Below are 13,863 nucleotides of genomic sequence, written 5' to 3' on the forward strand. Positions count from 1 at the left end.
TATAACTGTATACTTAGGGAAGACTTTAGTATTTTATTTTTGGCTGAATTTGGTATGTGTAGAATTTGTTTTGATACAAGGGATAAGTAAAATAATAGCACCAATATTATGAACCAGGTTGTAATTGTAATTTGACAAAGTTTGTAATTTCCTATAGTGCAGTATTTTTTTTATGACTGAACTGGAGTATAATTGTTAAGGGTAGCTGTCAGTGTAAGTTGATTTTTAAAGAATGTTAGTGATCCTTTGATCCTGGTTAATTGTCTGATACCCTTGACAGGTAGGACTGGCTGGTGGAGGAGTTAAGCCCGTTGGAGGAATGGGTCAAAAACCAGCAGCCATGTCCAGAAAGAGACACAAGTGTCCGTATTGTGGTTACAGTTCTTATTTCACCACCAACCTTAAGAACCATCTAATGACGCACACAGGGGAGAAGCCATTCAAGTGTCCAGAATGTCCATATCGTACTATTACCAAGCAAGGTTTGGAATTACATCTAAGAAAACACTCCCCTAGGTGCCCATACTGCATGTATATTGCTGAAAGTGTGGCAGACCTGAACAGTCATATTTCAAGTAATCATGCTTCCTGGTTGAGGTGATTGTTTTTGTGCAGTTCACACCATGACAACATAAGCTATAGGTTTATTAAAATTGTAGGTAGATATATATAAGAATAGTCTTGAATATTATACATCAATACAAAAAAGTCATTTCTAAGTACATGAGAGGTTTTAGCATAATTTTTATGGGGGGAGCTTTAGTAATTATTACCTCATTTGTCTTCCTGTAAAATTGCCGTTATTTAGGTTATGGATGGTTACTTTTCTTGAATTACTTTTGAAGTTTCACTGCAAAGAACATATGTCACTTCCTACAGTATGTTCTCTATTAAATTTTCTACCAGAATACATTTAACATTTGTTATTGTTGTACTGGTCTCTTGGTTCTGAATTAAAACTTTTACATATGGCTGCTGTTTATGTGACCTTGAATTATGAAGGGAAATTCAACTGCCATCTTTAATTTGTATGTTATATTTTGGAGTGTACCAATGGAAAAGAATTTTTAATCGAAGATTTGTTGTTGCTAAAAATTCAATAGATAAGGGAAAATACTGAAAAACACTATGTAGACTTTGAATTATTCATCAAATTAAGGATTTGGAAAAATGTAAGTTTTCAACTGGCTAAACTAGTATTTATAAATACAGTAATAACCAATTAATTCCTAAGAAGATTTTTCTTGTTTAAAGGTTATGACCAATAAGTTGGAAGTTTCTAAAGGCTTTCTTATCTAGGAATAATATTTTGAGCACAGCATTAAGGTTGCAAAGTATGTAATACACAATGAGTTACCAATGTAGGGAATTGGAACTGAAGATATTTTATATAGCTTCCTGAAGGGAAATTGGTTCACATTTTATCTTTGCATAATGCAGTAAAATACTCAAAATTTGTTTAGTATGAGAACAATTCTTCACAATTTAAGTGACGTTAAAAGTGTTTGAGTAGGTATCTTAAACTCTTAAATTTATCAAGTTAAAGCTAGGTTGTACAGGTACGTACTACTGTAAAAGTAGGAATGTATTCAGGACCTAAAAAATTTAGGGAGGCATGTATAGAGTAACCTCCTCCCATTTTTTTCTAAGTTCTGAAATAGCCAGGAGGCATATATTGTAGTTTCTTCCTCCAAAGAAACATATAAGAATCGTCGTTTAGGGTATTGCTACACTACTGTCATGTTATTACATTTACACTTTTAAAGTGTGAAGAAGTAGGTCTTCCCACTTTTAACTTTATGACATGGGTTTTCATTAGCATTTCTGTTCCATGTTAAAATGAGGAATACTTGACATTAAAATTGAGGCTTCTTTATTCTGTTGAAAATTTTCAGAACAAAATTGTATATTCATCTCTCTCTACTCTTCAACTCCCTTTGTAATTCCTGGTTATATAAGAAAACAATAAAATTTAATATATTATGGTTTTTTTTTAATTATGTAGCTATCCTCTTAAACATGTTCATATCAATTTGTTTTTAAGGGAATTAGTAAAGGGCTTCAAGTTACACTATCAGGACATGAGCGGTCAAAGGGAAGATCATATTGACTGAAAATAATTAAGGGACAACAATTATGATGTTTTTCTTTTTTGCAAACTTTACAAGTTAAGGTACCTTACACAAGGTATATTGTCTACTGTTAGATACTTCTTTCATCATTATACCAATTAATTTTCAGAACCTTAAGTGATAAATGATAGTGTAGGATGCATTGCATTTTGAACATGCAGCTTGCAATTTGGAATTTCATCATAATTTGGACATGAAACCCAAGAACACAGAGTGTTATTGGTGGCTGTTAAGCAGGAATTTGTATTTTATATAAATTTTGAAAGAGTTCCAGCAAATTCTGTGTTTTGCAGATATAAATAATAGTCTTACACATTAAGAGCTCTCCTTCTCCATCTTTAGTTGATCCCTGGGTCATCGTTGTAATAGTTTCTTAGCAAATGACATGGATGAGATTTAGAGTGCATATACGTACCATAATTTAAATTTTAATTTTCTTGATTTGTCACCTAGAAATTAAAGCCACTGTTGCTTTATTAAAATGTTATTGAATAAAATGTTTCTAAAAATACTGTTTGAGCACTAATATAGTTGTTTTTGACAGTACTGTCAGTAATGGAATTTCTTAAAAAGGATTTATACAGGTATACAATGTTGTTGTTGTAAGTTAGTACTGTTGCTTTTATGATCCCTGGAGAATACAGCTTTATGCCAATGAAATGCTAAGTTTAATATTCTTGATTTCATGGGATAATTCTGTTGTTGGAAGAGAAAACATTAAATGGCAGTCTATGCATCAGTATTTATCCTTAGTAAAAAAAAGCCCTACCCTGCAGGTGGTGCTGAACCGTGATGACCCGTGTGTTGGCAGAGAAGGCGGAAACTTCTTTGAACCTGCGAAGGGTAGTATCAACAAGAAGATTCATCATTGTCCATTTTGTACATATTTTACTCCATATGGCACCAATTTTAAAAAGCACATATCAACTCATACTGGGGAGAAACCGTATGCATGTGACCAGTGTCCTTACAGATCGAACTCAAAGGATCACTTGAAGCGTCACCTGAAAGTTCACACGTCAGGAAGAACTTTGACATGCATTAAGTGCCCTTTCACTTCCACTCGCCCAAATGTCATGAAAAATCACTTGTTGCTTCAACATGGCTACACTTCTCCTGAATAGTCTTGCCATACCACATTGTTGGGTGATTTGACATTGTCTACAGAATGTATGGATATCTGTTTTCTTGTATCTGTGATTTGGTCCTAAGATTTCTTAGAATCTCTTTAAATTAATATATCCTTGATACCTTCTCTCTCATAAAGCTGTTACTTTTCATTTTATTCCCATTTCATTAGGTATTAACATCTTTTGCTTTTTACATATATTTGTGCAATTGTAGAGCAATTGCATCATAAATATGCACATTTATTCAAGGATAATGTGGCCCACATGTACCCAAAGGTTATTATGATATACTACAATAGTACTAAATTTTCTTCAAATTTCTTTTCAGTAGTGACATATCATGTTAAGAAAAATCACTACAGCATTAAGAATTTCTGTATGACTTGGGGAAATAGCCATTTATTGATGTGCAATATTCACTGATAGTGGATTACGTGTTTACCATTCATTTACTTCCATTTTTTTTAATGTTTGATTATCACAGGTTTAGTAGTGTTAAAAAATGCTACAGTGTATTGAAACCCATTTTATAGTTGGATATTGTACCTATTGCTTACAGCCACTTTAAAATCATGTTGCTATCAATGAAGTGGAAAGGAAGCCTATCTTTTGTTTACCTCAGCATAATAAACTCATTCTACCCAGTACTGTGTTATTTGCCCTAATCAAGGTTTATGTAATGACTAGAAAATACAAACCATGCTTATTTAGCTTGAATGATACATTGATTTAATGATTTGTGTAAAGAGAGGAAGTTTTTCTGGCCTTCAAGTGTAGTACCACTTAGCAGTGGCTCCATTCCTTACATATAACTGTATTTATTGAAACCATTGCTTTGCACTAAGGTGCATCCCTCTTCTTTGATATTCATCATCAATTTGGAGAAAAGTAAACTTATTTGGGATAAGTAAGGCACTACAGCTGTAGTACTGCACATGGACAGGTCCTCATTTGCTTAAGCCACAAGTACTTTTATCTTCTACAAGTAATTGTTTACCTGCCATATAGAATACTGTTGTAATAGGCTTTAGTAGCGTAATGGCTAGAAATACTAATAATATTGCTTCATACAGGCAGCCCCTGGTTATCAGCATTTCAGTTTTTTGGTACTTGTCCAATATATTCATGACGGGTTTACCCTCCATAGGGTTTACAGTGCTGTCGCCTGGTTATAGGCGGCTTAGCCTAAGGACCGTGAGACCTCATAAAATACAAACATAACGGAGATGCATCTTTTCCTTGGAGCTTTTAAAAAGTTATGCTTTACTACTTCACTGTATCCAATAAAACTGTTTATAGTTTCATATTACTATTGTACTTTTATAAAATATAGGTAGTCTCCGGTTATTGGCGGAGGTTCTGTTCCCAGGGGTGTGCTGATAAACGAAAACCGCCATCAACTGAAAATCGGTGATTTATGGTGCCTCTGTTAGCTATGTTAAGGTGCCATAACTCTATTTTGACACCAAAAACCAGAACTCGGCCCATTATTGCACCATAAATCGCTGATTTTGTGGCGCTAGACAAGCCCCTTAAAACCAGATTGCCAATAACCAAGTCCAACGATAACCGGGGACTGCCCATAGTAAAAACAAAGCAATCAATGTTTTTTTTTGGAAAAATCAGTTAAGGGCAGAGGTAAGTTTGGGTTCCTTTCAGCGGGTGCTGATGAATGAAAACTGCCATTAGCCGAAACTCGGCGATTTATGGCACCGATAACCGGTTAATGGCGCCTATGCCTGTTATGTTAAGGGGCCATAACGCTGTTAGGCGCTGATAACCGAACCTGCACATTATGGTTCCATAAATTGCCGATTTTAAGCGCCATAAAACCAGATCACCATTAACCTAGTCCACCGATAACCAGGGACTGCCTGTAATGTAAAAATATACCATTCTTATTCTACTTATTTGAAGTCATTTGTAACATAACTACGGTAATTTTATAATGTCATACGATGGCTGAAATGCAAGCAAAACAGTGTTGATATAGATTCAGTTTGGCTATTTGTACAAAATAACCGTTTTTGTTCAGTTGTTTATGGCTGTAGCATTTGAGAATGATTATAACATTGCTAATGTGCTCATGGTACTTGTATCATTCTCTTTTAACTTATTTAACTAGAAGGTATGGTAAATAAAGAAGACAGTATCAATGGAGATGAAAATTGACATTGTTGAGCATTCTGAAAGTTACTTTTTCTCCCTCTCTCTTATTATTAAAGAGTTATTACATATTAGGATAAAATATCTGGCCGTGACATTCTCTAAGGCATCGTTAACCAGTCTGGGGCACTGTAAGGTGAATTGCAGTGCCCTTAGACTTTAGAATTTCGGTTATCTGCGATTTTTGGTTGTCAAGCCCCCAGGGCCAGAACCTTGCCAGTAACCGGGGGCTGCCTGTATGTAGAATCCTCGTACAGTAATCTTGTTTTGGGGAGATCATCTTATGATGTTTAGTCTTGGCAATTTCAGTTGAGTGGGTAAAAGACATAGTGTACTGGTATGAAATATATTTTATAGCATGTATACTAGAGCTTTGAGACTGCTGTTATTGGAAATGTTGATTCTTAGTAAAGGTCAGCCATTAGTAATTATTGTAATGTTAATTTCTTATGCAAAAGCAAATGCAAAAAAAAAAATATATGAAATATTTTTATGTAGGAAAGTGCTTGAAGGTGCGATGGAAGCACTGGTTACTGCTGCTGTTTCTTTTAACATTCCCTCAGCCACAGTAAAATGGTACCCGAGAATTTGCTTTATGGTGATTCTTAGTAAACTTGTGAATGTATGAATAAGGGATGACATGAATGGGATACAAAGTTTATCTTAAAAAAGAATATTTTGATCATACAAAGTATTCTTTTTTTATCAGTAGTAGGTAATGCAGCTTCTTGATTTGCAAAACATTGACTTAGTCAGTGAAGTTTTTTTAATAGGTTATGGAAGCCTATCACTCCTTTCTAGATTACTAATTTTTGGATGATAATACTGTAACTAGTAATGTTTTGTAAGGTTAGCATTGATACACATTATATAATGATTTAATTAGGAATGTGACTGCTAAGCAAAGTTAAAGTATAGGTTATTTTGAAGAATTACCGTATGGAGAGGACAAAAGGAAAGCAGATTTTCAACTAATGTGATTTAATTTTTGTCAAGTTAGTCTTGAAATGCTCTTCGCCATTATCTTGTTCCTTTAATGATGTTTAGTAGGCATTAATTCTTACTTTTTGCTCAGAATTATGGATGGATGTTTTAAGGTGTGTATACAGTACTGTCCAATGTCTTATTATTATTTTTATATTATGTTTTCATATTCATTTTATGTGTTATTTTGTAGATGTGTGTGTGATGGAAATGGCACACTGTACCTTGTTTGTTAAGTTTAGTTATAACTGTAAGACAACATTTGCTATTCTGAGAACTCTTAAGTAAGACAGCCGTACCCTACAGGTGGTGCTGAACCGTGCTGGTCAGAGGACTGTCAATGGAGGAGCCTTGGGACTCAAGAACCACCACATCATCCCTCACAGGAAGCTTCTCAAGTGTTCATATTGTCCATTCACAACACACTGTCATAATAATTATAAGCGACACATGTCCACACACTTGAACAACAACAACAACAACAATAAGAAGCCCTATGCTGCCATTACAGCACTTACTAACCTCATTCAAATGATTTAAGATTTAGATTTGCTAACTAACACTGTACCTGTATATTGTATATAGCTTTAGCTGTAGCCAGGTCATGTAAGTAATGTTTATTGTCACATATAATATTATACACTGTGTACTGTAGTTTCCAGATGAAGCATGTATCTTCACTACAACATTCTGTGGGAGTTATTGAAAAATAGCGTTGGGTGGGCTCTCCCCTAATGAAAAATTCACTGCACTAGAGTTAGCACCCTTGTCATTTAGCTGACTTAAGGGAAGTAGATATTCTAAGAAACAGGCAAAAATATAAGCATTTTGAAATTTTTTTTTGCTTTTTACACAGAGTAATGTAGTTCTTTAACAAGTTAAAGGATAGGGTGTAAAATGTTTAACTTTTACACATTGAAAGATAAATATACATACAAAGGATGCAGGGTACATACTACTTACTTTAGTACATAAAAGTGACTCCTTCCATTTTACACTGTATCTACTGTTTTATTATTTTCTTTTTCTTTTGGGAATATGAGTTGAGAACAGTAAAGGCTATGCAAATGAGGGCATGAAAGAACTGTGGAATAGGTTATATCCTTGATCGCTTTGCCTCACTGTAGATAGAGATAAAGAAACTTTCAAGGGAAATGGGACGTTTTTGTAAAATTATGGTTGATTGCAAATCAAGTCCCTATATCCATTACATTGTAGAATTTCAGTTTTTTATTATATGGGTTGTTAATGTTCAGTAAAGGTATATTACTACTTTAAAATACTAAATGAGAATATGAATATTTTGTTTCCTGACTAAAAATTTAGGTGATATTGTTGACCCTGTAAAAATTTAAGCCAGATATTAGTAATGGTTAAAAAGTATTGGAAAAATATAAGTATTTGTATTGTGATAGAATATTGTTAATTACAGCACTGTATAAGAGATTTATATATATACATATAAAAAACTGAGCACAAAACAACCATTCTTACAAATGAGGTCTACTGGTCACAGCCACCAAAACTTTATACAGTTAATATGCTATCACATGTGACTTAATTTTCTTGATTTTCTAACATTTCTGGTTAAATTTCCCTCTGAAAAAAAAAAGAAATAACCAAAAAAACTCTCCTCTCACAATGGACTCAGTGCCACAGGAGGATGAATGGAATCCAATGCTTTATCCACTGCCCTTCAAGAAGCAACATTCTGGATAAAGACTTGGATTTGATTTCTTCTTAAAGCGGTTTAGGAGCTTGTAAAAGTTGAGTTTCTTCATTTATTTTCTGATTGAAAAGTTTCAGTAGAAAATGTATCCAATAAGCTTATAAAGTTCAGTGTAGCACTGTATGCATGTACATATAATATAAAACAGAAAACAGCAGTTCTACCACTCTACAGTCCACGTTTATCATTGCTGGTGCTTAGCAGTTGACAAAAACAGAATTGTAGGGGTTGACATATATTTATGTGGTGGAATTTTAGCTATCATGCACTAGTTTCAGGTTTAGGTCACAGCCAAAATGCACCTTACCTCAGATGAAGAAGACAGTATGAAATCCACAGCGGGTAACATCTTAAAGTGTCTCTTAACCCTTTTTATTTGTGAAAGTATCTTTATTCAGCATTTGTATTATTTATCATATTCACCTTTTAAATTTATTTCAAATAACAATTAATACAGTGTCAGCAAAAGATATTGACTAGTTGATGGGAAATAAATGCTGCATAAGTAAGAGCCAAATTCAGATTTCAGCATACCGATCCAGACTATATTTGAGCTGAAATACTTGTAGGTGGTTTGTGAAATATTATACTTTTATTAGTGACTGTCATAAACATAAATAGGAACTATTATACAGGTAAATTATTTAATGCAGTTACCACTTCCGAATTTCGTTTTTTTATATTTTAAGATAGTACCGTATATTTCCACGTATAAGACGACCTTTAAATCCTAAAATCCCCCCCCCCCCTAAAAATTGGGGGTCGTCTTATACTGCAATACTATAGATCAAACCTTGAATTCTAAGATGCGTATCTGTAGGCTAGCCTCGGCCTCGGTGCTATACCCTAACCACCAACATACATAAAGATTCACTTTATGAAATAAAATGATAATAAAGGTAATAAAACTATTTTACCATATATTATTGGCATATCTTCATAACATATAGTCTATTTGAGGAATAATTCAAATCAATTAAATAAACATTTATCTCTATGCGATCCTAGCGGAGAAAATGTAAACATCGAGTTGCGGTTGTGCTGACAGCAACCTTTATCTTTCGGTAACCTTTTAGAAATTTTATTAGTAGTGTAATTACAGTAGTAATAACATTTATGATAAAATAGTATTTATTTTTCATTAAAAGTTTCTCATACATACCACAAGATTGATCACATGTACCACGATATTAGGGATTCCAGTCTGGTTCTGGTGAGTCGACTTCGGCTTCGTCGTCGATATACAAATCATCTTCGGTACCGTTCGTGGAATTTTTAAAATGATTGTATGACAGTATATTTTCACTTCCCCTCTGTGCTTTTATGATAAACGCAGCGAACATCAAGTGAGGCAGCACGCAAAGCTGTTTGTAATTTAAAATTGTGACAGTTTCGAACGATTCAGTCATATGAAGATGATTGTGTAAAACTATTATCGTTCATTATTGTAGTAATATTAGCAGTTGTTGAGAATGGCGACGAAACGTAAACAAAATAATGGTTTCCCTTTACCGCGTCCTTCTGTATGAAAAACATATAGACTCGGCTTTGTTAAACCCAACTTTGATCATTTACGAAAGGAATGTATGTATCTCTTCATTAAGTTCCATTCAGCAACTAAAGACAGTGGTGATATCGGTAAAACGCAATCAGCTCAGACTGTAAACAAACCTAGAATGCAAATGTCGCATCATCGTTTTTTTCTTACAATGTAATACAATAATACATTTAATATGATTACAGTTAAACATGTATTATTTCAATTATCATTATTCTCAATACAACTATTATTCGACTTTTGCTAGTGGTTCTCTCTCTCTCTCTCTCTCTCTCTCTCTCTCTTTCTCTCTCGTCTCTCTCTCTCTCTCTCTCTCTCATCGATTTTAATTCTAATGATACTCCTCCATCCTCTACTACAAAATTCCGGTTTTTAGAATTCTGAATGAAGCGATTATTGTAACATGTATTGGCATAAACAGCTGATTGCTGACGTCATTTACCGTAACTATCGAGCGTTTATTAAGAGCTCCATTAAAATTGTTAAACCCTGCCGATTCTCATTAAGTAAAAATAAAGTACATTTTCGTTCATTTCTCATGCAGTGGAGATCTCAAGAAAGCATAAGTAAAGTAAAGCTGCAGGTTATAGTCAAGGGTGAATAAAACGAATAACGATTAACGGCCAGGCAGCAGTGATGTTTGGAACCGGAGAAATCACACCTACTCAATGCTTATACAACGAAGTAATATGTGCATGTTTTCAATTAAACTTCAGTGTGATAAAAGGTATCTCCGAATTATATCTCTCCTAACAAATAATGGCAATGAAGATATCGATAATACTCAAATCAACTGAGATTTTGAGAATGTAAACAATATCAAATGCAAATTATGTACATGACGATGTTTATATTTTGTAATACAGTAACAATATGATAATAATAATACTGTTATTGGATACAACAAGCAAAACAACCTTTATTTAAGTCATCATTATTATTAATATAGTTGTACTGTTTAATTTTTGCAAATAATCAATTTTCTCCAAAAAACATTTCGATTTGTAATTTAGAAGTCGTCCTATACTACAGATATGAGATAAATTCTTGAAAGTTTGCCATGATTTTTGGCCTCGTCTTATCTAAAGGTCTTCTTATATGCGGAAATATACTGTTTTTCCACTGATCAGATTTATCAGCATTGACAAAATGAGTATTGTCAGAAAATTTATCTTGCGAGTGCGTAATGATTGGCTGATATTATGCTGAACGTTGATAGTCAAGTACTACTATACAGAAAGACTGTTGCTTTAAATGATATAAAGTGGCTTCTTGTACTGTACTAATGTTTTGTTTATGTTATGATTTATTTCATATCTTGTATTTTTTGTCCTTAATGATTCCAAAATAGTACTACAGATTCTCAAGATTTTCCTTAACAGAATAGTATGTGCAATGAATCTATACTGCAAGATGGTGATGTGCTTCTTAGCATACTACTGGATTCCTAAACTAAAATATGTACATTTACTGTAATAAAAATCTACATAACACAGCACTAGTGAACATCATCAAAGAGGCTAATAAAAGGAGAACAGTAGCCAGCTAAAGGTTCAACATTCTTTGTTGTAAGAGGACTGAAGCTAGAAGTTTGATCTTTTATTACATTTTGGTTATATTGTCAACTAGCATTTCCTATTCTCTTCAGCTGGTAGTGTCATTGTAAACATAAAATGAAAAGAATCTAGTTTATTGAATGGAATCTCTGGTTTCTTTTTTGTACAGCATTAGAGGTGTGGCATTTGTAGTCCAGAATATCTGTTGTGGCTTTTAATTGCATAGATAATTGTTTAATATGTATATTGTAGTATAGCAAGTGGGTGGGCTCTAAATTATCCTTTCACTTTTTCATAATCAGTTTATTCAGTGTTCTTTTCAAACAGTGTATTCCTGCCAATAAGTACTGTTAAGAGAAGAAAGTATATGGGTTAGCATCTTCACAATAATGTGTATATGCAGAATATTTTTTTATCTTTTACACTGTTCATTAACTCCAGTTTTGAACTAAGTTCATGGGCTTTTAATATTCCTGAATATATTTTCTATAACAGTCAATGAGCATCTTATAACATTACCCTAAAACTTGGTTAAGACAGCTACCTCCGCTTTTAAGATAAATATTTAGTGAGAGTTAAACATACTAATACTACGTACATAACAAAACCAGTGAAAAGGATAAGTTATTCCTACTTAGAAATTTACATAGCAATTATTATTACATGTTCCTTCCAGACTTCTGTAGCCTGTGATAAATTACCTCAATTATGGAAGGTATATAGTACGTACTATTTGAAAATATGTACTTCATATATCTCTATTTTGTCAAAATAGTCAGAACCCACTTGAAATTTCACAGTTAAAGGAAGCTAATTAAAAATAACTGACATTACATTTGAAAAGAAAATTAGGTTGACAGATGTCATTACATTAGGATGCCAAAATGTTTGAGGATTAAAATTTCACTGTGATGCAAGACTTATAAAATGCTTGGGTTTAATGATGGATGTGATTGGCAAAGGGAGTTCATATGACAGTGTTTGTAATTGGAAAAGGTTGTAGGCTACTTGAAAATACGTAGTAAGGAATGGGAGCTGAAATTTTGAGTCTTCAGTTATGAATATGCATGTGGCTTGGGGGTTTTGTATTGAATAAAGATGATAATATATGCATACACAGTAGTACACAGAAACCTTTAGTGTTTCACTGCTGTATGAAAATAAATGTGTCAAAAATGTGATAGGAGATAAGAATTGAAAGTGTTGTAATTTATGTAGTTATACATTGTAGAGGACTATTTTAGGTAAGTAATAAATACTAGGGTCAGTAATGTACATGTTTTGAAAAGCTACCATCTCTTGCCTACTACTTGTTTACCAACTTAAAAAGAAACAAATTCCATGGTTTGGCAGAATTGATTATTCTGTTTCAAGTAGATTAGTGGTGTTTTCAAGGCTACTTGGGTGAAACAACAACAAAAATTGGATAACTGATGTTATGGTCATAACTTCAAAGCTGTGTGATGATTTCTTCAAAGGAATTTTGCCAGATCTCATACTATATTTTATGACTCCTTTGTTATCGTAATACATTTTCCTTTCAAACATTGGGGCTACTTGAACATTTTCAAGGTTTATCATAATCAGCCAGCAACTCTAGTGCTCTGCACTGTAATTCAAGATATTTAGTTGATCTTTTCAATCCAGATTAGCAGTAAGGTAGTGTTTCAGTGTTTGATAACACAAGCAGTGGCTGTTCATTATTTCTAATGTTATGTTGTTTTTATCTTGCTTGCAAACTGAATTCAAACATGCAATACAAATTATTTTAGTATTTAAAAGAATTTTACCCCATGAAAAATCTGTCTTTTGCCTTTTCACCATTAGTTTTCAAGGGCTTAGTAGTAGTATAGTGTAACTCTGAACTCAAATCACTGGAGAAAATTTCCCAACTTCAAGTTTTTAGTTTCTAATTGTTTCCAATTAAGCTTTAACTTATAGTATGTGAGAGATGAGAGCTTTCATTTTCCTTATTTGCTTGGAAGTAGCTATTACTTCTACATAATTGGGTAGGTTTAGCACCTTGCTTATGAAGTATTATAGAATTAGTGTAACTTAGATGTATGTGCTGGGAAATATTTGTGAAGCAAGAAATGTAAATAAAATCAAGGAAAAGGAAGCTTCATTTATACTATAAACAGAACTCAAAAAGTTGGATACACCATCAGGTTATCACATACGGTCTCGTATAGTAAATGTCAGGTATTATACTGTAATGGAATACCTGTATGAATATTGAAATGATTACTACAGTAGTACATACTGTGTGAACAAATATCCCTGTTAAATTAGAGCTGGTAATTACAATTCCTCTTTTTCTTGTATTTCAAAGCATATTACCGTACTTATACTCGGTAATTTTTGAATTGCATAAGAAATGTTTTGTTACCACATGTACCATACCATTTTTGCTGCCTCGCAAATATTTTGCTTAAGTTTTCAAATAAAAGTTGAAATGACTGGAGTGTTTTACTCTTAGTTTTATATCAGTTAAAGATGAAATGTTAATCACACTGTAAATAGAACATAACAGAACATAGTGTTGTCAATATTCTCTTGTTTGGAATAGAATAGGCTACAAGCAATATACATAGTTCATAAATGTTTT

At 33.2% G+C, this 13,863-nt stretch overlaps 1 protein-coding gene across 24 annotated transcripts in view; it reads left to right on the forward strand.

Annotated features, from left to right (window-relative positions):
• LOC135205669 (zinc finger and BTB domain-containing protein 17-like) overlaps nt 1-13,863 on the forward strand; it is a 260,367-nt gene that overhangs the window by 139,066 nt on the left and 107,438 nt on the right. The window contains exons 6-7 of one of the 24 annotated variants that reach the window (XM_064236546.1): nt 281-597; nt 2,909-3,038. The exons of 21 other annotated variants lie outside the window; for them this stretch is intronic. In XM_064236546.1, the coding sequence (XP_064092616.1) occupies nt 281-597; nt 2,909-2,918 (327 nt within the window). In that variant the 3' untranslated portion in view covers nt 2,919-3,038. Of the gene's footprint in view, nt 1-280; nt 598-2,908; nt 3,898-6,718; nt 9,133-13,863 lie in introns of those variants that run through there. 2 more of the 24 variants (XM_064236560.1, XM_064236539.1) reach the window with 2 other exon arrangements.

The sequence above is a fragment of the Macrobrachium nipponense genome, chromosome 24 (genome assembly GCF_015104395.2).
Source record: "Macrobrachium nipponense isolate FS-2020 chromosome 24, ASM1510439v2, whole genome shotgun sequence".
Taxonomy (NCBI): Eukaryota; Metazoa; Arthropoda; class Malacostraca; order Decapoda; family Palaemonidae; genus Macrobrachium; species Macrobrachium nipponense.